Here is a 25,309-nt window from a genome sequence, read left to right on the forward strand (position 1 = left end):
CAAGCCGTGCTGGTGATTATTACACTGACAATGTTGTGAAACACTTTAGGCAAGTCATAAAGGAACGAGAGGTACAGGCCACTATGGACAGATATCTTGTGCGAAAGAAGTCCAGTGACTCTGAAGCTGGCCCTAGTGGCATTAAAAAAAGAAGGGAAGTAACCCCAGAAAAGGACTTACTACCTCAAGTCCTAATGGAAGGGGATTCCCCTTCTAAACAGTAAGAAGATAATGCTCTCCCCTCCTCCCATCCCATCAATCATCACCAGATCTTCAATAAAAGTAAACAGACCAGCCAGACTATGGGAAACAAAAGAGGGGAGCCATAACCTCTCCAGGGACAGAGGTTTTTTAGGGCTAGGAGGAAAAAAAGACTGGCAAGAAATGACAATAATCCTACACCAACTGAAAACACTTCTGGAGCAGAGGTACGGACATTGGCCTCTACTCCAGAACAACAGATATTAGAGCCAGTGAATAACCCCCCCCCTAAATTCCACCAATATAACGACATTTGTCTTTGCAAACATACAGGGTCTAAAGCTGTCAAATAACAACAAAATTCCTTAGAGCAAGGGACTGCTCACTGAGTCATATGCAATGTTTACAGCTTTCACAGAGACCCACATAAAGGATCATTATGAGAACGAAATATGGATCCCAGGTTATAACCTATTCCAATGCGACAGACTAAACAGGCAACAAGGGGGTATTGGTCTGCCCATCACAAAGTCGCTCATTTGCACAGAACTACTGAATACCTCAAATAATATAGTTGAAGGTTTGGCGGTAAAGACTGAAAACCAAAACCTTGTCATTGTGGTAGTATACAAGCCTCCAGATGCAACTTCCCAGCAATTCCAGGAGCAGTGTGTGAAAACTGACCACTGTCTAGAAAATCTCCCAACTCCTGCCCCAAACATCTTACTACTAGGAGATTTCAACTTGAGACACCTAAAATGGAGGGGTACAGCAAACAATGTTTTAGCAGAGATCACCCCAGGAGGCAGCTCAGATGAAAATTCACACACACACGAACTATTAAATCTCTGCACCAAATTCACCTTAAACCAGCAAATAGTAGAGCCTACAAGACTAGAAAATACGCTGGACCTCATCTTCACTAACAACGACGATCTGATGCGTAATATAACTGTATCAAAGACAATACACTCAGATCACAACATAATAGAGGTACGGACATGCATGCACTTCTGACCAGCAAAATGTGAGGAGTCATGAAGGTCTCTTCACAAAATTCAATTTCAATAACAAAAACATACAATGGGATCAAGTAAACCATGTCCTAAATGAAACAAGCTGGGAAGATATCCTAAACAACATGGATCCGAACATTTGCCGTGAAAAAATGAATTCTGTGGTTCTTGAGATCTGCTCAAGACACAGTCCATTAAGAAAAAGAAAGAAAATAAGCAAACTAGAAAGAAAGAGACGCTCCCTATACAGACGAAGGCAAAGAGTCACAGAGCTGCTGAGTGGGACCAATATCTCAGAAATGCAAAGGGAGGCACTAGTCAATGAAATTGCAAATATCGAACTTAGGCTGAAGGAATCTTACAGGAGACAAGAATCACAGGAAGAACTGAAAGCCATAAAGGAAACTGAAAAAAAACAAAATACTTCTTCTCTTATGCCAAATCTAAGGGAAAAATAACATCCAGTACTGGGCCTCTGCTTAGGCAGGATGGGACATACACAGATGACAGCCAAGAAATGAATGAGATACTAAAGTCACAATATGACTCAGTGTTCAGCGAGCCGCTGCCCAGACTAACGGTCGACAACCCAAATGAATTCTTTATGAACGAAGCCCAAAATTTGAACATCCCAAAAATCTCAGATATTATCTTAACTCCACGAGACTTTGAAGAGGCAATAAATGACATGCCCACACACACTGCCCCAGGCCCAGACTCATGGAACTCCATGTTCATCAAGAACTGCAAGAAGCCCCTATCATGTGCCATCAGCATTTTATGGAGAGGGAGCATGGACACAGGAGTCATTCCACACACACTAAAAACAACAGACATAGCCCCACTTCACAAAGGTGGCAGTAAAGCAATTGCAAAGAACTACAGACCGACAGCACTAACATCCCACATCATAAAAATCTTTGAGAGGGTTCCAAGAAGCAAGATCGCCAACCACCTAGATACCATTCAATTATACAACACAGGGCAACACGGGTTTAGAGCAGGCCGCCCCTGCCTGTCCCAGCTACTGGACCATTATGACAAGGTCCTGGAAGCTGTAGAAGATAAACAAAATGAAGATGTATACACAGACTTTGCAAAAGCTTTCGACAAGCGTGACCATGGTGTAACAGCACACAAAATGCGTGATAAAGGAATAACAGGAAAAGTTGGTAGATGGATCTATAACTTCCTAACAAATAGAACACGAAGAGTAATAGTAAACAGAGTAAAGTCCCGGGCAGCCACGGTAAAAAGCCGTTCCACAAGGCACAGTACTCGTTCCCATTCTATTCCTCATCCTCATTTCTGACATAGACAGTGATGTCAGCCATAGTTCCGTGTCTTCCTTTGTGGATGACACCCAGATTATCATAGCAGTGACTTCCATTGAAGACACTGTGAGACTCAAAGTGGACATCAACCAAATCTTCGAATGGGCCACTCAAAACAATATGAAGTTCAACGAGGAGAAATTTCAACTACTCAGATATGAGAAACTTGAGGAAATCAAAAATGTATCAGGGTATACCACAAATTCTAACCACACAATAGAGCGGAAAAGTAATGTGACAGACCTAGGAGTGATAATGTCAGAGGATCTCGCCTTCAAAGACCACAACAATGTATCTACCTCATCTGCTAGGAAAATGATAGGATGGATAATGGAGAACCTTCAAAACTAGGGACGCCAAGCCCATGATGATTCTCTTCAAATCGCTTGTGTTCTCTAGGCTGGAATACTGCTGTACACTAACAGCCCCCTTAAAGGTTGGCGACATTGCAGACCTGGAGAGTGTACAAAGAACTTTCACAGCATACATAAGTAAGATAAGGCACCTAAACTACTGGGAACAGTTAAAGGTCCTTGACCTGTATTCCCCGGAATGCAGGCGAGAGAGATACATGATAATATACACTTGGAAGGTCCTGGAGGGATTGGTACCAAACTTGCACACGAAAATCACTCCCTATGAAAGCAAAAGACTCGGCAGGAGATGCAACATTCCCCCGATGAAAAGCAGGGGCGCCACGGGTACACTGAGAGACAACACAGTAAGTGTCCGGGGCCCAAGACTGTTCAACTGCCTCCCAGCATACATAAGGGGGATTACCAATAGACCCCTGACTGTCTTCAAGAAGGCACTGGACAGGCACCTAAAGTCAGTATCTGATCAACCAGGCTGTGGTTCGTACATCAGCTTGACTGTGGCCAGCAGTAACAGCCTGGTTGATCAGACCCTGATCCACCATGAGGCCTGGTCTCAGACCGGGCCGCGGGGGCGTTGACCCCCAAGATTTAGGAGTGGACGTGTCAGCAGATAGGTCTATGAAGGGTGAGGGGAGTGGTGCACTTTGGAGTCTGTCGAGACAACTTTGTCCGTGGAAGCAAAGATGGGAATGTATGAGAGTATAGTTGTACCAACACTTGTATGGGTGTGAAGCATGGGTGATGAATGCTGCAACGAGGAGGAGGCTGGAGGCAGTGGAGATGTCATGTCCGAGGGCAATGCGTGGTGTGAATATAATGCAGAGAATTCGTAGTTTGTAAATTAGGAGAAGGTGTGGGACTACCAAAACTATTATCCAGAGGGCTGAGGAGGGGTTGTTGAGGTGGTTCGGACATGTAGAGAGAATGAAACATAACAGGACTTCAAGAGTGTATAAATCTGTAGTGGAGGGGAGGCGGGGTAGGGTTGGAGGGAGGGACTAAAGAAGGTTTTGTGAGCGAGGGGCTTGGACTTCCAGCAAGCAAGTGCGAGTGTATTTGATAGGAGTGAATGGAGACAAATGGTTTTTAATATTTGATGTGCTGTTTGAGTGTGAGCAAAGTAACATTTATGAAGGGGTTCAGGGAAACCGGCAGGCCGGACTTGAGTCCTGGAGATGGGAAGTACAGTGTCTGCACCCTGAAGGAGGGGCGTTAATGTTGCAGTTTTATAACTGTAGTGTAAAGCACCCTTCTGGCAAGACAGTGATGGAGTGAATGGTGATAAAAGTTTTTCTTTTTCGGGCCACCCTGCCTTGGTGGGAATCAACCAATGTGTTAAAAAAAAAAAACCTCAGGTTAGGGTATGCAGGAGAGGGAGATTATTTTCCAGTAAAAGTAAGTCTTTAGACAGAGATGTTTGTTATCACCATGGTTGTTTAGGATATTCATATATGTGGTTGTAAAAAAAAGTGAATACTAGGGTGTTGAGGAGAGGCATGGGATTAAAATGTGCTGGGGAGAGGCATGGGATTAAAATGTATAGAATCTAGTACAAAGTAGGAGTTGTCACACTTGCTTTTTGCCAATGACACTGTCTTTGGGAGATTCTGAAGAGAAGTTGCAAAGGTTGGTGGAAGAATTTGGTAGCAAGGTGATGAAGGTAATGAAAGACTGGATATCAGATTGAAAGGAGGGAGTATAAAGGAAATGAACGTGTTCACACATCTGGGAACGTACTTGTTGGCGGATGGGTCAATGAAAGACAAGGTGAACCATAGAATTGATGAGGGGAATATGGTGGGCGGTGCACCAAGGCATCTGTAGAGAAAGACTGCTATTCATGGATGCAAAGAAAGGGAGAATGCGTGACAGCATAGTGGTATCAACACACACAAATGGGTATGAAGCATTCATTTCAAACACTGCAGCAAGGAGTCTGGAGGCAGTGGAGATGTGTCAGGGGACAATGTGTGGTGTAAAAATTTTGCAGAGAATATGCAAGGTTACTAAAATTATTCAGAAGGTTTGAGGAGGGGTTATGGAGACAGTCTAACAAAACAGGATGACCTGGAGGGTGTATAAATATATGGTGAAGGGTAGGCAAGGTAGGAGATGCCCTAGGAAAGATTGGAGGGAAGGGAAAAAGGAGGTTTTGTATGTAAGGGGTTTGGACATCCAGTAGGCATGCGAACATAATAGTCCGGTTAGCCAGACAAGTCCTGGAGGTGAGAAAGTGCAGTTCCTGCACTCTGAAGAAGGGGTGGGGATATTTGCAGTTTGGAAGGGGTGCCTCTGGGAAGACTGATGAAGAGTGACAGCTTAAGTGTTTCTTCTTTTTTGGGCCTCCCTGCCTTGGTGGGAAATGGTCGGTGTATTAAAAAAATAAATAAATAAAAAGCACTTGTTCACATACAAACTAAGTGGGTAGGAAGAGGAGAGAAGGTTAATCAATGCTAACAGTACAGAGGGAGGGAGGGAGGGAGGGAGGGATGGGGGAACAAGGGTAATAAACACAAACAGTAAATTAACATAAGTGTGCTAACACTCATTGGTGCTGTGCTAGTTCTACACATCTGCATCATCATTTCAGTGTTAGTTTCACTCTCTTTATTTATTTTCAGGCTATTTTTTGTCACTTCATTTTCATGCTGAAAATGTAAAGTACTCCACATTCTTGTTCTATGGTTCATACAGGAACTTTCTCAAGTTTATACAACACTAATATTTAATATCAATTCATGCCGCACTCTGCACTATTCCAATCGTGTGCACTGAGACGCTGGGGGTTTTGATACACAGCAAATGCCATCATCAGATCATGCAGTGACCAATATATATATCTAGTTAATACAGTATTCATGGAAAAATACTAAATCCGTAGAATTTGGAGATAGAGTTAGATCCGAGAAAGGGAAGGACAGCACCAACTCTTTAGTGCAAAAACTCTTCACAAGCATCAAGGAACCTCCCTTGAAAAGATGAGTTACAAGGGAGATCAAAATGAATGCTGGCCTCTCAACTCTTATGTCACTGGGGGGTTGAGAGGTTAGGGCATCAAAGCAAGATGAATAGGAGCAAGAGTGACCAGAGGAGGAGCAAAAAGAGTGAAAGAAACTAAGATGTGGGGACCTATCAGGTGTGTAGCTAATATGTTTTATTCAGTCATGTTTCTTTCCCAGCTTAACCCTTTGAGGGTTTTCGTCGTACTAGTACGTCTTACGCGTAGGGGTTTTTGACGTACTAGTACTCATAAATTCTAGCGGCCTCAAATCTAGTGGGAGAAAGCTGGTAGGCCTTCATATGAAAGAATGGGTCTATGTGGTCAGTGTGCACAGTCTAAAAAAAATCCTGCAGCACACAGTGCATAATGAGAAAAAAAAACTTTGACCATTTTTTTTTAATAAATCAGCGACTTTGCAGTGTATTTTCGTATGGTATTTATTGTTGTATTCTAGTTTTCTTGGTCTCATTTTATAGAATGGAAGACATATTACAGAAATTGAGATGATTTTGACTGGTTTTACAAAGAAAGGTGCCTTGAAATTGAGCTCAAAGTAGCAGAAATGTTCGATTTTTACCAAACTTCAAAAGTAAACAAATCGTGCCAAGCGTGCAATACACGTCAACTGGTGAGTCTAATATTCTTTCACAAGTGCACCAATAATATTTATACCATTTTTTACACTAATGCAGTAGTCTGCATAACAGTAAATCTTATATTTTTTGTGAAAATAAAAATTCAAAGTGGAAAGCAAAAGAATATAAGAGGGGACTTGAGACATGACTAATGACTAGAGGAAATGTCATTTTAGTGCCAGGAATGTCTTTCTTGTATATTCTGGACCCTATTCGGAAATTGGCATCTTTTGAAATTTGTGTGAAATTGGCAAAATTGCTAAATTCTGACCACTGTACTGGATAGTTGAATTTCATAAATGAGTGGTTTCTTGCACTCATTCGATAGAAAAAATGTAGTTCTAGCGAAATATTCATGTTTTTTGTCGACTAGTACAGTGAAATTGGCCGAAAATGGGGCTCAAAGTGGGCAAAATCGCCGACGCGTAAACATCGCCGAGACCGCTAACTTTGCGAGAGCATAATTCCGTAAGTTTTCTATCAAATTTCAAACTTTTGGTGTCTTTATGATCGGGAAAAGATTCTCTATCTTTTCATAAGAGAAAATATTTTTTTTTTTTTTTAAATTTGGCCGACCCTGAGAACGAGTTTCGGAGAGGGCCTGTCGACCCTCAAAGGGTTAAAGAGAGGTAAAAGTACCACATGGTATGTTTGATAAACTTGGGCACACAAAAATTGTGTAAAAAAAACGAGTGCCTGACCAAGCATAAAAATTCAATTAGATGTCAAAATTAGAAGAAAAAACAGCACAGAGGGACATAGTAGTAGAATCTTTTCTGTCATCCAAAATAACCATAGGATATTTTTTTTTTTTAACAAACTGGCCATATCCAATTGAGGCAAGGTGACTAAAAAGAAAAACTGAAGTTTTTCTAAGTTTACAAAAAAAACAACAACAACAACAAAAAAAAAAAAAAAAAAAAAAAAAAAAAAAAAAAAAAAAAAGTTTTTCTTTGTAAACTTAGAAACTCATAGAGAAGAGGTTACTAGCCCCTTGCTCCCGACATTTTAATCACCTCTTGTAACACTCACGGCTTACAGATGAAAAATTCTTTTCCACTTCCCCATGGAGAATGAAATAATAATGGCGGCAAAATAAAATTCTATGATGACAGTACACTTACGGCAAGACAGCAATTGAATGAGTGATGGTGAATGTGCTTTTGTTTCTGACTTGCCTTACCTGAGTGGGAGATGGCCTTACCTGAGTGGGAGATGGCCAATAAGAAAAAAAAATTAAAGATCTAAAATGAGATTTTAGAAAAGTGCCTGGTTATGAAGTTTACACTCTGTGCTGTCTCTTACCTGGATTGCAATCAGTGAGTAAGGAACAAATGGAGAGGAGAACTTTTGAAATAGTGAGTGCCGGTGACCAGTTATCCTTGAGGATATCCAGGCAGATGACCCCCTGAGAGTTTATATTGCAGTGATAGATTCTGGTCCGAAACAAAACCTGTAACACACAAATTCCTGTAGGATAAACAATTAACCTTACAGATTTAATTTATAAGATTACACAAGAATTAATATCGTAACATGCAGTTTAACCAGTGAAAAGAAATTAAAATTAAGGGTTCTCAATCTCTATCACACACTCAGTTCCCACAATGTGACAGATCCAGAGAGTGATTGCATTTTAACTAACTTTTACTAATTAAATTGCATATACTATACATTCAATAATATTATCAAACAAAAGAATTTCCCTTCTACAATGTACAGTGTATCAGCTAAAGGGAAACTAAATATCAACTAAATTAATGAAGGAAACCTCTTGCTTCCTCACTTCCTTGGGAAAATGTTTTCCTCTTGATAAACACATTCAGTACCACAACCTCTAACATCCCTATCCTGCCAAACATACTGGAATGTGTAGCAGTCAAGGAAAACAAAGGCCAATATAAATACAGTGGAACCTCGGTTTTCGTGATTAATCTTTTCGAAGAAGTCTGACGATAAACCAAATCGTACGAAAACTGAAGCAATATTTCCCAAAAGAAATAATGCAAATCCAATTAATCTGTTCCAGACACCTAAAAATATTAACAAAAAATACATTTTATAGAGAATAACTATAGTTTTACATACAAACTAGGGCATACAAAAACTGAGGTTCCACTGTACAAAGATTATTTGAAGATTTGTTAACCAAGACTGGATGCTAACTATGTATGGTATATAATTCAGTATGGGAATCTGGGGTCATTTAGAGAGAATGGATCACAGTAGAATGACATGGAAAGCATATAAATCTATAGGGGAAGGAAGGCGGGGTAGGGGTCGTCCTCGAAAGGGTTGGAGAGAGGGGGTAAAGGAGGTTTTGTGGGTAAGGGGCTTGGACTTCCAGCAAGCGTGCGTGAGCGTGTTAGATAGGAGTGAATGGAGACGAATGGTACTTGGGACCTGACGATCTGTTGGAGTGTGAGCAGGGTAATATTTAGTGAAGGGATTCAGGGAAACCGGTTATTTTCATATAGTCGGACTTGAGTCCTGGAAATGGGAAGTACAATGCCTGCACTTTAAAGGAGGGGTTTGGGATATTGGCAGTTTGGAGGGATATGTTGTGTATCTTTATATGTTTATGCTTCTAGACTGTTGTATTCTGAGCACCTCTGCAAAAACAGTGATAATGTGCGAGTGTGGTGAAAGTGTTGAATGATGATGAAAGTATTTTCTTTTTGGGGATTTTCTTTCTTTTTTGGGTCACCCTGCCTCGGTGGGAGACGGCCGACTTGTTGAAAAAAAAAAAAAAAAAAAAAAAAAAAAAAATAAAGACTATGGAAGAATAAGAATGTTCAAAGTACCTAACCATTTGCACACAGTAGTTTGCTTTTCAACACCCTCTGATGGACATGAAAATCTCTCGAAGAAATAAATATAAACTGCCAGACACAATTAACCCTTTAACTGTTTCGGTCGTACATATATGTCTTACAAGCCACCATTTTTGACGTATATATACTCAAATTCTAGCGGCTTCAAATCAAGCAGGAGAAAGCTGGTAGGTCCACATGTGAGAGAATGGGTCTATGTGGTCAGTGTGCACCATATAAAAAAAATCCTGCAGCACACAGTGCATGAGAAAAAAAACTCCAACCATTTTTTTTTAATTAAAATGCAGAATTTCTGGTCTATTTTTGAATAGTATTTATGGTTGTATTCTCGTTTTCTTGGTCTCATTTGATAGAATGGAAAACATATTATAGAAAAAGAGGTGATTTCGATTGGTTTTCCTATGAAAAGAACCTTGAAATGGAGCTCAAAGTAGAGAAAATGTTTGATTTTTGCCAATGTTCAAAAGTAAACAAATGATGTCATTTTCCAATAAATATCCAAGTAGCCATTCTAATATGCAGTCATGAATGAGTTAACATTATTTATACAATTATTACAATATTGCAGTAGTCTGCCTAACAGTAAATCTTGTATATTTTTGTTTGAATAAAAATTCAAAATAGAAACCAAGAGTAATATCAGAGGGGCCTGGAGATGTGACCGATGAAAAAAGAAAATGTTATTTTTGAGCCAGGAATGTCTGCATTGTTCATTCTGGACCCTATTTTGAAATTGCCATATTTTTTAATTCTCGTGAAATTGGCCAAATTGCAAATTTCTGACTACATTATTGGGTAGCTGAAATCAGTAAATGGGCAGTTTCCTGTACTCAGTCGCTAGAACAAATGGAGTTCTAAATAAATAGCTGAGTTTGGTCAACTGGAACAATGAAATTAGCTGAAAATAGGGCTCAAAGTGGGTGAAATCGCCGATGCGTAAATATCGCTGAGGTCGCTAACTTTCCGAGAGCGTAATTCCGTCAATTTTCCTTCAAATATCGTTCTTTTGGTGTCATTACAATCCGGAAAAGGTTATCATTTGCGACACCAGGAGACCCCTGCTCACAAACTTGCTCTCAGTGTCGAAGAATTTAAAAAAAAAAAAATTATGAAATGATAGAGAATCTTTTCTTGATGGTAATGACGCCAAAAGCAAAAAAATTGATGGGAAACTTACTCTTGCAAAGTCAGCGGTCTAGGCAATATTTACGCATCGCCAATTTTGCCTATTTTCAGCCAATTCCACTGTTCCAGTCGACCCATTTTATAGATATTTCGCTAGAACTCCATTTGTTCTATCGACTGAGTACAAGAAACTGCCCATTTACTGATTTCAACTACCCAATAAAGATCAGAGATTGGTAATTTGGCCAATTTCATACACAAATCAAGGCCAATTTCAAAATAGGGTCCAGAATAAGCAATGCAAACATTCCTAGCACTAAAATAACTTTCTCTGTTTATTAGTAATGACTCCAGGCCCCTCTTATATTACACTTGCTTTCCATTTTCAATTTTTATTCAACAAAAAATAGATGATTTACTGTTATGCAGACTACTGCATTATTGTAAAAATGGTATAAATAATATCAGCGCATTTGTGAAAACACATCAGACCTGCCAGTTGATGTGTATTGGATGTGTGGTGTGATTTATTTACTCTTGAACATGGGCAAAAATTAAACATTTACCCTCAGAGGAATTTAGCTTCAAGTTGTGATAAAAATTTGAAATATAATACGCACATGATGGTAAGTGTATGTTGGTGAGCCACAGCCCAGAGGATAGACAGGGTGATGAAAAGGTTTTAAATGGAGTAATGGTGCAGGCCTTCCAAGCTCTCACCTGGCAGTCTCTTTGCCAGCTCAACAATTTGATTGACTTGACTCAACCGAGAAAAATTCCTGCGAAATTATTAGCCACCCAAAGTCATAATTTTCCCCAGCCTGCATTTATTGTTGATTTGGGAATATTATCTTATGCAGCTTTCATGTGGGGGTAAGGCATCTGTAGTGTTGAATTAAATGCCTTAATTCTTGCACTCCAAGCTCTGAATCTTTGTCCATCGCTGCATGCAGTTTCTGTACTACTCTGTGTAGATACACTTCAATGACTATTGCACCTCTTTGATGAGTTTCGAGAGAGTACTCCCGGAGCCCAGCCATGGGCCAGGTTCATCTGGTGCTAGCTTAGTCCATCTGTTGCTGCCAGAGGCCTGCTGCCCCACATATCCATCATAACCTGGCTGATCTGGCACCTGGTGAGAATACTTGTCCAGTTTTTTTCTTGAGACATCTACACTTGTTCCAGCTGTGTTTCTGATATCTTCTGGTAAGATGTTGAATAATCTGGGGCCACAAATGGTGATATGGTATTCCCTTATTGTGCCCACCAGACCCCTGCTTTCCACTGGGTTTATTCTACATTTCCTCCCATATCCCTCACTCTAGTATGCTGTTATGGCAGTGTGCAGATTTGAGACCAGGCCTTCAAGTACTTTCCAGATATATTATCATGCATCTCTCCTCCACTCCAGAGTACATATTAAAGACTATGGCATTCCAAGTAATATAAATGCTTTACTGGCTCTATGCAGGCCATAAACAATCTAACTTTTCAAGCTCTGATATTTCTCCTGCCTTGAACAGGGCCATCAACACTGAGCAATATTCCAAACGAGGGAGCACTAGCAAGTGTCACCACTGGCATTATTTCTCGTATTCTGAAGGATCTCAATACCCAACCCCCACCATTCTCCTGGCTGTTGTGACCTTAGTCTTATTATGTTCTTTGAAAGAAATGCCAGCTGACATTGTTATTCCCAAGTCTTTCACATGTTCCTTTCATTCTATTTGATAATCCTTTTGAGTTCTTCATTCTTTCCAAATGGCGTCATCAACTACAACTCATCAACACCCAAAAGTATAGCCCAGGTATGCAGACCTCAGCAACGACTCGACAACATTGATAAAATTCTACAGGAAAATGGTACGCAGAGACGGCAAAATGAAGCCTATGAAAACTGACTGGGGACCTAAAGCGCTCTCTATTTACCCAAAACACGAGGATTAGTGACCTAGAGCACCATCTAACACAAAACTCAAGGAATAGCGAACTAGAAAGCAAACTGACAACCTTAAACTCATTCAAGCAACACTCAAAACCTGCAATCAACTGTAGACACAAATACTAAGCAAATAGATTCCCTCACCACCAAGCTGTCAGAAACTACACAAAATTGGGGGTTAACCCTTTGACTGTTTCGGTCGTATATATACGTCTTATGAGGTACCGTGTTTGACGTATTTATACAGTGGACCCCCGCATACCGTACGCATCGCATACCGTTCAATCCGCATACCGCTCGCTTTTATCGCAAAAATTTTGCCTCGCATACCGCCCAAAAACCCGCTCACCGCTCTTCGTCCGAGACGCGTCCAATGTGCGCCCTTAGCCAGCCTCACATGTGCCGCCGGTGGCATTGTTTACCAGCCAGCCTCCGCGGTAACATCCAAGCATACAATCGGAACATTTCGTATTATTACAGCGTTTTTGGTGATTTTTTCTGGAAAATAAGTGACCATGGGCCCCAAGAAAGCTTCTAGTGCCAACCCTACAGCAATAAGGGTGAGAATTACTATAGAGATGAAGAAAAAGATCATTGATAAGTATGAAAGTGGAGTGCGTGTCTCCGAGCTGGCCAGGTTGTATAATAAACCCCAATCAACCATCGCTACTATTGGTGGTACAGCTGCTGCTGCTGTTGTACCACCGTCAGCTGCTGCTGCTGCTGTAGTACCGTCTGCTGCTGCTGTAGCACTGTCAGCTGCTGCTGTAGCATTGTCTGCTGCTGCTGTATCACTGTCAGCTGCTGCTGCTGTAGCACCGTTGTTGGTGTGGCTTATTGAGAATACAAAGAAACAATTAACCCCAGAGGATTTGCCACCCAGGATAACCCAAAAAAGTCAGTGTCATCGAAGACTGTAACTTATTTCCATTGGGGTCCTTAATCTTGTCTCCCAGAATGCAACCCACACCAGTCCACTAACACCCAGGTGAACAGGGAAAAATGCCTGGAACTAGTGCTCATATTGGTGAATTTAAAGCCAGCAAAGGTTGGTTTGAGAGATTTAAGAATCGTAGTGGCATACACAGTGTGATAAGGCCTGTTCTGGAAGAAAATGCCAAACAGGACCTACAGTACTCAGGAGGAAAAGGCACTCCCAGGACACAGTGTCTCATCAGTCATTGCTGCATCTTCAATAAAGGTAAGTGTCATTTATTCTTCATTTAGTAGAGTAGTACATGCACAATATATATTGTGCATGTACTACTCTACTATTGTGCATGTATCCTTCTCTTTGTGTGTAGGAAAATGTATATTTCATGTGGTAAAAAATTTTTTTTCATACTTTTGGGTGTCTTGCATGGATTAATTTGATTTCCATTATTTCTTATGGGGAAAATTCATTCGCATACCGATCATTTCGCATAACAATCAGCCCTCTTGCACGGATTAAAGTCGCTATGCAGGGGTCCACTGTACTCAAATTCTAGCAGCTTCAAATCATGCAGGAGAAAGCTGGTAGGTCCACATGTGAGAGAATGGGTCAGTGTGGTCAGTGTGCACCACATAAAAAAATCCTGGAGCACGCAGTGCATGAAGAAAAAAAAAGCTTCGACTATTTTTTTTTTAATTAAAATGCCGACTTTCTGGTCTATTTTTGTATGGTATTTATTTTTGTATAGTATTCTCATCTTCTTGGCCACATTTGATAGATTGGAAAACATATTATAGAAATAGAGGTGATTTTGATTGGTTATACTATAAAAAGAACCTGGAAATGGAGCTCAAAGTAGGGGAAATGTTTGATTTTTGTCGATGTTCAAAAGTAAACAAATGATGTCATTTTCCAATAAATACCCAACTAGCCATTCTAATATGCAGTCATGAATGGGTTGACATTATTTGTACAATTATTACAATACTGCAGTAGTCTGCATAACAGTAAATCTTGTATTTTTTTTTTAATAAAAATTCAAAATAGAAAGCAAGAGTAATATCAGAGGGGCCTGGAGACATGACTGATGAACAAAGTAAATGTTATTTTTGAGCCAGGAATGTCTGCATTGTTCATTCTGGACCTTATTTTGAAATTTTCATTTTTTAATTTTCATGAAATTGACCAAATTGCAAATTTCTGACCACGTTACCGGGCAGTTCAAATTGGTAAATGGGCAGTTTCTTGTACTCATTCGATAGAAAAAATGGAATTCTAAAGAAATAGCTATGCGTTTGGTTGCCTGGAAGAATGGAATTAGCCGAAAATATGGCTCAAAGTGGTCGAAATCGCTGATTTGTAAATATCGCCAAGGTCGCTAACTTCGCGAGAGCATAATTCCGTCAGTTTTCCATCAAATTTCGTTTTATTGGTGTCATTACAATTGGGAAAAGATTCTCTATCATTTCATAAGAAAAAAAATTTTTTTAAATTTTGCGACACTAGGAGAGACCTCAGTATTGAGGGTTGTGACAGTCAAGGGGTTAAACATGGAATCCCAATGGAGTGCATACTTCCAGTATCAAAGGGATATTACTGAACAAGACCAACTCCTTGACTATCATTTTAACCAGTTCTAACTTACCATCAGATATAAACCATGACAATTGCACTAACAAAGCACTTCAGCTGATAAAAGATGAGATATGAACGATATCAGAGGCCCAAATGATAGGCTGGCCGGGTCAAAAGCAAAGTGTTATGTTAAGATTCAATTCCAGTGATGTACTAAAGGACCTAATAAGTTCCTCCACCAAGAAAAAGAATAACGTGTATGTTAACGAGTGCCTAACTAAAAAGCGACAGAACCTACTACACAGACTTCGAAAACTTAAATGTGATAACAATGTAGCAATCAAAGTGTTTTACACATGATGGCATTATTATAATAATAATAATAATAATAATAAATTTTTATTTGGACATGATACATAGTTGTACAAGGAATTATAGTAGTTGGGTGTACATGCCAAAAGCCTTTCGTATGCAGAGCATTATGGGCAAGCTTAAAATTAACTGAAATTTGAACATTTCAAGGTCTGTGACCAGGCCTCCTGGTGGATCAGCGCCTGATCAACCAGGCTGTTGCTGCTGGCTGCACGCAAACCAACGTACGAGCCACAGCCCGGCTGATCAGGAACCGACTTTAGGTGCTTGTCCAGTGCCAGCTTGAAGACTGCCAGGGGTCTGTTGGTAATCCCCCTTATGTGTGCTGGGAGGCAGTTGAACAGTCTCGGGCCCCTGACACTTATTGTATGGTCTCTTAACGTGCTAGTGACACCCTGCTTTTCATTGGGGGGATGGTGCATCGTCTGCAAAGTCTTCTGCTTTCGTAGTAAGTGATTTTCGTGTGCAAGTTTGGTACTAGTCCCTCTAGGATTTTCCAGGTGTATATAATCATGTATCTCTCCCTCCTGCGTTCCAGGGAATACAGGTTTAGGAACCTCAAGCGCTCCCAGTAATTGAGGTGTTTTATCTCCGTTATGCGCGCCGTGAAAGTTCTCTGTACATTTTGTAGGTCGGCAATTTCACCTGCCTTGAAAGGTGCTGTTAGTGTGCAGCAATATTCCAGCCTAGATAGAACAAGTGACCTGAAGAGTGTCATCATGGGCTTGGCCTCCCTAGTTTTGAAGGTTCTCATTATCCATCCTGTCATTTTTCTAGCAGATGCGATTGATACAATGTTATGGTCCTTGAAGGTGAGATCCTCCGACATGATCACTCCCAGGTCTTTGACGTTGGTGTTTCGCTCTATTTTGTGGCCAGAATTTGTTTTGTACTCTGATGAAGATTTAATTTCCTCATGTTTACCATATCTGAGTAATTGAAATTTCTCATCGTTGAACTTCATATTGTTTTCTGCAGCCCACTGAAAGATTTGGTTGATGTCCGCCTGGAGCCTTGCAGTGTCTGCAATGGAAGACACTGTCATGCAGATTCGGGTGTCATCTGCAAAGGAAGACACGGTGCTGTGGCTGACATCCTTGTCTATGTCGGATATGAGGATGAGGAACAAGATGGGAGCGAGTACTGTGCCTTGTGGAACAGAGCTTTTCACCGTAGCTGCCTCGGACTTTACTCTGTTGACGACTACTCTTTGTGTTCTGTTAATGAGGAAATTATAGATCCATCGACCGACTTTTCCTGTTATTCCTTTAGCACGCATTTTGTGCGCTATTATGCCATGGTCACACTTGTCGAAGGCTTTTGCAAAGTCTGTATATATTACATCTGCATTCTTTTTGTCTTCTAGTGCATTTAGGACTTTGTCGTAGTGATCCAATAGTTGAGACAGACAAGAGCGACCTGTTCTAAACCCATGTTGCCCTGGGTTGTGTAACTGATGGGTTTCTAGATGGGTTATGATCTTGCTTCTCAGGACCCTTTCAAAGATTTTTATGATATGGGATGTTAGTGCTATTGGTCTGTAGTTCTTTGCTGTTGCTTTACTGCCCCCTTTGTGAAGTGGGGCTATGTCTGTTGTTTTTAGTAACTGTGGGACGACCCCCGTGTCCATGCTCCCTCTCCATATGATGGAAAAGGCTCGTGATAGGGGCTTCTTGCAGTTCTTGATGAACACAGAGTTCCATGAGTCTGGCCCTGGGGCAGAGTGCATGGGCATGTCATTTATCGCCTGTTCGAAGTCATTTGGCGTCAGGATAACATCGGATAGGCTTGTGTTAATCAAATTTTGTGGCTCTCTCATAAAAAATTCATTTTGATCTTCGACCCTCAGTCTGGTTAGAGGCTTGCTAAAAACTGAGTCATACTGGGACTTGAGTAGCTCACTCATTTCCTTGCTGTCATCTGTGTAGGACCCATCTTGTTTAAGTAGGGGCCCAATACTGGACGTTGTTCTCGATTTTGATTTGGCATAGGAGAAGAAATACTTTGGGTTTCTTTCGATTTCATTTATGGCTTTTAGTTCTTCCCGCGATTCCTGACTCCTAAAGGATTCTTTTAGCTTAAGTTCGATGCTTGCTATTTCTCTGACCAGTGTCTCCCTACGCATTTCAGATATATTGACCTCTTTTAGCCGCTCTGTTATTCTTTTCCGTCGCCTGTAAAGGGAGCGCCTGTCTCTTTCTATTTTACATCTACTCCTCCTTTTTCTTAGAGGAATAAGCCTTGTGCAAACATCGAGTGCCACCGAGTTAATCTGTTCTAGGCATAAGTTGGGGTCTGTGTTGCTTAGTATATCTTCCCAGCTTATATCGGTTAGGACTTGGTTTACTTGGTAACACTTTATGTTTTTGTTATTGAAGTTGAATTTGGTGAATGCTCCCTCGTGACTAGTCTCATTATGTCGGTCTGGGGCTCCACGCATACATGTCTGAACCTCAATTATGTTGTGATCTGAGTATATTGTTTTTGATATGGTGACATTTCTTATCAGATCATCATTGTTAGTGAAGATGAGGTCTAGTGTATTCTCCAGTCTAGTAGGCTCTATTATTTGCTGGTTTAAATTGAATTTTGTGCAGAGATTTAAAAGCTCGTGTGAGTGTGAGTTTTCATCAGAGCTGCCTCCTGGTGTTATTACTGCAACAATATTATTTGCTATATTCCTCCATTTTAGGTGCCTTAAGTTGAAATCCCCCAGGAGCAAGATGTTGGGTGCAGGAGCTGGGAGATTTTCCAGACAGTGGTCAATTTTTAACAGCTGTTCCTGGAATTGCTTGGATGTTGCATCTGGAGGCTTGTAGACTACCACAATGACTAGGTTTTGGTTCTCGACCTTTACTGCTAAAACTTCCACTACATCATTTGAGGCATTAAGCAGTTCTGTGCAAACAAGTGACTCTGCAATGTACAGGCCAACCCCCCCCTCTCTTTTGCCTGTTCACTCTGTCACATCTGTATAGGTTGTAACCTGGGATCCATATTTCGTTGTCCAAGTGATCCTTTATGTGGGTCTCAGTGAAAGCCGCGAACATTGCCTTTGCCTCTGCAAGCAGTCCACGGATGAAAGGTATTTTGTTGTTTGTTGCTGGCTTTAGACCCTGTATATTTGCAAAGAAGAATGTTATCGGACTGGTGGCATTGTTGGTACTGGGGGGGGATTTTTTTTCCGGCATTAGTATCTGTATCTGTTGGTTTGGAGTGGAGGCCATCGACTGTGGTTCCACTCCAGGAATGACTGGATTTGGTGTACGATTTCTGCCATTTCCTGCCAGTTTTTTTTCCTTCCTGGCACTAAAAAACCTCTCCCTCTTGAGTGTCTGTGGCTACCCAGGTTTTCCCATGGCCTGGATGTTTTGTATCTTTTTGTCCCCTTTAGATGGTATGCCTGGCAATTTAAGTTATAGCACAGTCTTTCCTGTACTGAAGAGGTACACAGTTCAGGGTGAAAAAGCTTACAGGAAGGGAGTTTGCATTTTCCTATTGTCATATGGGCATGGCATTTTCTAGGGTGGTCATAGTTGCACGTCCCATCTGTTTTTCCAGATTTCCCATGCCAGCAGATACCAAGTGCATAGTATGTGCACAGGCTTGGTTTCCGTTTGCCTTGGGTTTCTGTGACTGTATTCCCTGTTGGTGCATGTTTTCCTGTCTTACTTCTATCCTCCCTAGCACCAACAATGGAGCTCCCACCAGTTGTTTTTGGTAATATATCCTCACTATTGCTAGTGGAGTCCTCTTGTTTGCTATTTCCTGCGGTATTTCTAGTTTGCAATATTGGTTTTATCTTATCTTTGACTACACTTGTTTCCCTACTATGGCTCCTGTCCCCTATGAGGTCATTTATATGTATTCCTTCCTGCGTATAGTTCCCGACTACCTGGACAAAATCTCCAGCTTCACCATTTCTGTCTCCCAGGACAGCATCTCCAGCTTCACCATTACTGTCTCCCAGGACAGCATCTCCAGCTTCACCATTACTGTCTCCCAGGACAGCACCTCCAGTTTCACCATTACTGTCTCCCAGGACAGCACTATCAGCCCCACATTTACTGACTACCAGGACTTCATCTCCAGCCTTACAGTTTCTGACTACATGGCCAGTATCAAGGGCAGTACCATTCAGCACAGACTTTTTATGTTCCCATCTGTTGTAGAAAGCTTCCAGGTTGTCTATGAAAGCAGCTCTGATGTTGTCCTCTTTTAATACCCTTGTGATTTTAGTCCACAGATTTATCTCATTTGGGCATATCCAAAAACATTTCCCTGTTTTAACACTGCTTGTAGCTAGTTCTTGGATATCTGCACAAGGGGCGTGACACCAATTTCCACACAAATGACAATTTATCCATGTGGAAGCCCGTTTGTTTGACTGACCACAGACTACACACAGCTTCATAATGATTTGAATGGTTGATTTACTGCAATTCTACTAGCAACCTCTTGAATATTCTATTAATAACCTCCTTAAATGAAGCTCTAGCTATTTGTATTTCTGTTTCTGTTTTTGTATATTGGACAGCTTACCATGCACGTTCCTGATATATATTTAATGTTTGTGTTTATAAGGGCGCCTACAACCCCATCCGTTTACAGTCTGCTTTATTGTCCAGCGAAACCATTTGAAACCAGTCAAGGGTTCGGACCAGTCAAGGGTTCGGACCAGTCGATCTGATCTGATCAGTGGGTCGCTTATTTAAAACATACTGGTCGGTGATTTGGGCTAACACATGAAGGATCTACTGGAAATTATCTACCCGAGTAATATGTGATTTGATTGATACAAAAGTATAACTTGCGTGTTGAAGAAACCGGTGATTTCTGGCAGCTCCTACAATGACGAACGGTCGACCTCAACAATTGTTTATCAATCGCTGTATCTAGCTTTTCTATTTTTTTTTCCATCTCCACCACAATAAATGCTATATTATCACTATAGTTGACTGGTGGAAATTTTGGAGGAAGGACGCTTTTTCTGTAGTAATATTTGCTTCTGGTTGTGTATATTGCGACCGCTGGTAACTACAGGTTATATGAAATTCACAGTATACGTCTGGTATTTCAAGAAAAAAGAAACTAATGAAAGTCACTCCACTCCACTAAGTACCATTATAATACTGGTTAGTTGCTACTACAACACTGTATTCTGCTATTCACTGGTATCACTAGATTATATGCGAGTACACTAGCAAGCCAGGAAGATTATTAAAACAGCTGACCTGTGGTAAGTTTCTGGCGACTTCTGGCACCAGCCTCTGTAGGCTTATCACTTCATTTACAAATTCACCTGTTTTCAAATGACACTTTAGCCTTTATCAACAATATACTAGGGAGCCACTGTAGTATACACTATACACTATGTATACTCAATGTTATCAGGGAGACTTTCTTTCCTCTGACACGAAAAGTTCAATTATTATTTTTTTTTCACACGGGACACAGGCCTATGATTCCCCTCTGGCAGTAAACTCTGCTAGGTAGTGCACACTAATTCTCCTTTTTTGACTCAGTATATAATGTTTTCCGCCCAAGATTGGTTCCAGGTGCTAGAGGGATGTATCGTATAGGATTGAGTATGTAGGAAAGAGGGAAATTATTTCCCAGTAAAAGTAGGCCTTAGACAAGGATGTGTGACGTCACCGTGGTTGTTTAATATACAGTGGACCCCCGCATAGCGACTTTAATCCGTGCAAGAGGGCTCATTGTTATGCGAAATGATCGGTATGCGAATGAATTTTCCCCATAAGAAATAATGGAAATCAAATTAATCCGTGCAAGACACCCAAAAGTACGAAAAAAAAAAAATTTACCACATGAAATATACATTTTCCTACACACAAAGAAAAGGATACATGCACAGTAGTAGAGTAGTACATGCACAGTATATATTGTGCATGTACTACTCTACTAAATGAAGAATAAATGACACTTACCTTTATTGAAGATGCAGCAATGACTGATGAGACACTGTCCTGGGAGTGCCTTTTCCTCCTGAGTACTGTAGGTCCTGTTTGGCATTTTCTTCCAGAACAGGCCTTATCACACTGTGTATGCCACTACGATTCTTAAATCTCTCAAACCAACCTTTGCTGGCTTTAAATTCACCAATATGAGCACTAGTTCCAGGCATTTTTCCCTGTTCACCTGGGTGTTAGTCGACTGGTGTGGGTTGCATCCTGGCGACAAGATTAAGGACCCCAATGGAAATAAGTTAGACAGTCTTCGATGACACTGACTTTTTTGGGTTATCCTGGGTGGCAAATCCTCTGGGGTTAATTGTTTCTTGGTATTCTCAATAAGCCACACCAACAACGGTGCTACAGCAGCAGCAGCAGCAGCTGACAGTGCTACAGCAGCAGCAGCAGCTGACAGTGCTACAGCAGCAGCAGACGATGCTACAGCAGCAGCAGCAGACGATGCTACAGCAGCAGCAGCAGACGATGCTACAGCAGCAGCAGCAGACGATGCTACAGCAGCAGCAGCAGCTAACGGTGGTACAGCAGCAGCAGCAGCTGACAGTGCTACAGCAGCAGCAGACGATGCTACAGCAGCAGCAGACGGTACTACAGCAGCAGCTGACGGTACTACAGCAGCAGCTGACGGTACTACAGCAGCAGCTGACGGTGGTACAGCAGCAGCAGCAGCTGTACCACCAATAGTAGCGATGGATGATTGGGGTTTATTATACAACCTGGCCAGCTCGGAGACACGCACTCCACTTTCATACTTATCAATGATCTTTTTCTTCATCTCTATAGTAATTCTCACCCTTATTACTGTAGGGTTGGCACTAGCTTTCTTGGGGCCCATGGTCCCTTATTTTGCAGATAAAATCACCAAAAACACTGTAATAATACGAAATGTTCCGATTGTATGCTTGGATGTTACCGCGGAGGCTGGCTGGTAAACAATGCCACCGGCGGCACATGTGAGGCTGGCTAAGGGCGCACATTGGACGCGTCTCGGACGAAGAGCGGTGAGCGGGTTTTTGAGTGGAATGTGAGGCAAAATTTTTGCGATAAAAGCGAGCGGTATGCGGATTGAACGTTATGTGATGCCGACGGTATGCGGGGGTCCACTGTATTTATAGATGGGATTGTAAGAGAAGTAATGCGAGGGTCTTGACAAGAGGCGTGGAGTTAAAAGATAAAGAATCACACATAAAGTGGGAGTTGTCACAGTTGCTCTTTGCTGATGACACTGTGCTCTTGGGAGATTCTGAAGAGAAGTTGCAGAGATTGGTGAATGAATTTGGTAGGGTGTGCAAAAGAAGAAAATTAAAAGTGAATACAGGAAAGAGTAAGGTTATGAGGATAACAAAAAGATTAGGTGATGAAAGATTGGATATCAGATTGGAGGGAGAGAGTATGGAGGAGGTGAATGTATTCAGATATTTGGGAGTGGACGTGTCAGCGGATGGGTCTATGAAGGATGAGGTGAATCATAGAATTGATGAGGGGAAAAGGGTGAGTGGTGCACTTAGGAGTCTGTGGAGACAAAGTACTTTGTCCTTGGAGGCAAAGAGGGGAATGTATGAGAGTATAGTTTTACCAACGCTCTTATATAGGTGTGAAGCATGGGTGATGAATGTTGCAGCGAGGAGAAGGCTGGAGGCAGTGGAGATGTCATGTCTGAGGGCAATGTGTGGTGTGAATATAATGCAGAGAATTCGCAGTTTGGAAGTTAGGAGGAGGTGCGGGATTACCAAAACTGTTGTCCAGAGGGCTGAGGAAGGGTTGTTGAGGTGGTTCGGACATGTATGGAGAATGGAGCGAAACAGCGACTTCAGGAGTGTATCAGTCTGTAGTGGAAGGAAGGCGGGGTAGGGGTCAGCCTAGGAAAGGTTGGAGGGAGGGGGTAAAGGAGGTTTTGTGTGCGAGGGGCTTGGACTTCCAGCAGGCATGCGTGAGCGTGTTTGATAGGAGTGAATGGAGACAAATGGTTTTTAATACTTGACGTGCTGTTGGAGTGTGAGCAAAGTAACATTTATGAAGGGGTTCAGGGAAACCGGCAGGCCGGACTCGAGTCCTGGAGATGGGAAGTACAGTGCCTGCACTCTGAAGGAGGGGTGTTAATGTTGCAGTTTAAAAACTGTAGTGTAAAGCACCCTTCTGGCAAGACAGTGATGGAGTGAATGATGGTGAAAGTTTTACTTTTTCGGGCCACCCTGCCTTGGTGGGAATCGGCCAGTGTGATAAAAAAAAAAAAAAATAATAGTGTTGCACATGTGTCTAATTTATCAATGTTTATTTTACTCATTCTCCCTTATATCTCACTCCAGTATGTTATGGGAGTGCAGACCCTCAAGCACCTACCACATACACATTATCATTTCTCTCTCCTCTGCTCCAGCAAATATGAATGTAGGACACAGAGGCGTTTCCAGTACAGTGGACCCCCGCATACCGTTGGCCTTACATAACGTTAAATCCGCATACCGCTACATTTTATCGCTAAGATTTTGCCTCGCATACCGCTAAAAAACCCGCTCAACGCTGTTCGTCCGAGACGCGTCTATGTGCGGCCTGAGCCACCCTCACCCACCGGTGGCATTCTTTACCAGCCAGCCTCCGCGGTAACATCCAAGCATACAATTGGAACATTTCGTATTATTACAGTGTTTTTGGTGATTTTATCTGCAAAATAAGTGACCAAGGGCCCCAAGAAAGCTTCTAGTGCCAACCCTACAGCAATAAGGGTGAGAATTACTATAGAGATGAAGAAAAAGATCATTGATAAGTATGAAAGTGGAGTGCGTGTCTCCGTACAGCTGCTGCTGCTGCTGCTGCTGCTGCTGTACCACCATCAGCTGCTGCTGCACTGTCAGCTGCTGCTGCTGCTGCTGTAGCACCGTCAGCTGCTGCTGTACCACCGTCAGCTGCTGCTGCTGTAGCACCGTCAGCTGCTGCTGCTGTAGCACCGTCAGCTGCTGCTGTACCACCGTCAGCTGCTGCTGTAGCATCGTCTGCTGCTGCTGTAGCACCGTCAGCTGCTGCTGCTGTTGTACCACCGTCAGCTGCTGCTGCTGTTGTACCACCGTCAGCTGCTGCTGCTGCTGTTGTACCACCGTCAGCTGCTGCTGCTGCTGTTGTACCACCGTCAGCTGCTGCTGCTGCTGTTGTACCACCGTCAGCTGCTGCTGCTGCTGTTGTACCACCGTCAGCTGCTGCTGCTGTTGTACCACCGTCAGCTGCTGCTGCTGTTGTACCACCGTCAGCTGCTGCTGCTGTTGTACCACCGTCAGCTGCTGCTGCTGTTGTACCACCGTCAGCTGCTGCTGCTGTTGTACCACCGTCAGCTGCTGCTGCTGTTGTACCACCGTCAGCTGCTGCTGCTGTTGTACCACCGTCAGCTGCTGCTGCTGTTGTACCACCGTCAGCTGCTGCTGCTGCTGTTGTACCACCGTCAGCTGCTGCTGCTGCTGTTGTACCACCGTCAGCTGCTGCTGCTGCTGTACCACCGTCAGCTGCTGCTGCTGTTGTACCACCGTCAGCTGCTGCTGCTGTTGTACCACCGTCAGCTGCTGCTGCTGTTGTACCACCGTCAGCTGCTGCTGCTGTTGTACCACCGTCAGCTGCTGCTGCTGTTGTACCACCGTCAGCTGCTGCTGCTGTTGTACCACCGTCAGCTGCTGCTGCTGCTGCTGTACCACCGTCAGCTGCTGCTGCTGCTGTTGTACCACCGTCAGCTGCTGCTGCTGCTGTTGTACCACCGTCAGCTGCTGCTGCTGCTGTTGTACCACCGTCAGCTGCTGCTGCTGCTGTTGTACCACCGTCAGCTGCTGCTGCTGCTGTTGTACCACCGTCAGCTGCTGCTGCTGCTGTTGTACCACCGTCAGCTGCTGCTGCTGCTGTTGTACCACCGTCAGCTGCTGCTGCTGCTGTTGTACCACCGTCAGCTGCTGCTGCTGCTGTTGTACCACCGTCAGCTGCTGCTGCTGCTGTTGTA

The 25,309-nt window shown here is 42.4% G+C and overlaps 1 protein-coding gene across 5 annotated transcripts in view; it reads right to left on the reverse strand.

The window, feature by feature from the left end:
• LOC128690508 (ubiquitin-conjugating enzyme E2 E1) overlaps positions 1 to 25,309 on the reverse strand; it is a 103,024-nt gene that overhangs the window by 48,650 nt on the left and 29,065 nt on the right. For all 5 annotated transcript variants that reach the window (XM_053779176.2, XM_053779175.2, XM_053779174.2 and 2 more), the window contains one exon: positions 7,870 to 8,017. In XM_053779176.2, coding sequence (XP_053635151.1) covers positions 7,870 to 8,017 — 148 coding nt within the window. The remainder of the gene's footprint in view (positions 1 to 7,869; positions 8,018 to 25,309) is intronic.

This window comes from Cherax quadricarinatus, chromosome 29 (assembly GCF_038502225.1).
Source record: "Cherax quadricarinatus isolate ZL_2023a chromosome 29, ASM3850222v1, whole genome shotgun sequence".
Classification (NCBI taxonomy): domain Eukaryota; kingdom Metazoa; phylum Arthropoda; class Malacostraca; order Decapoda; family Parastacidae; genus Cherax; species Cherax quadricarinatus.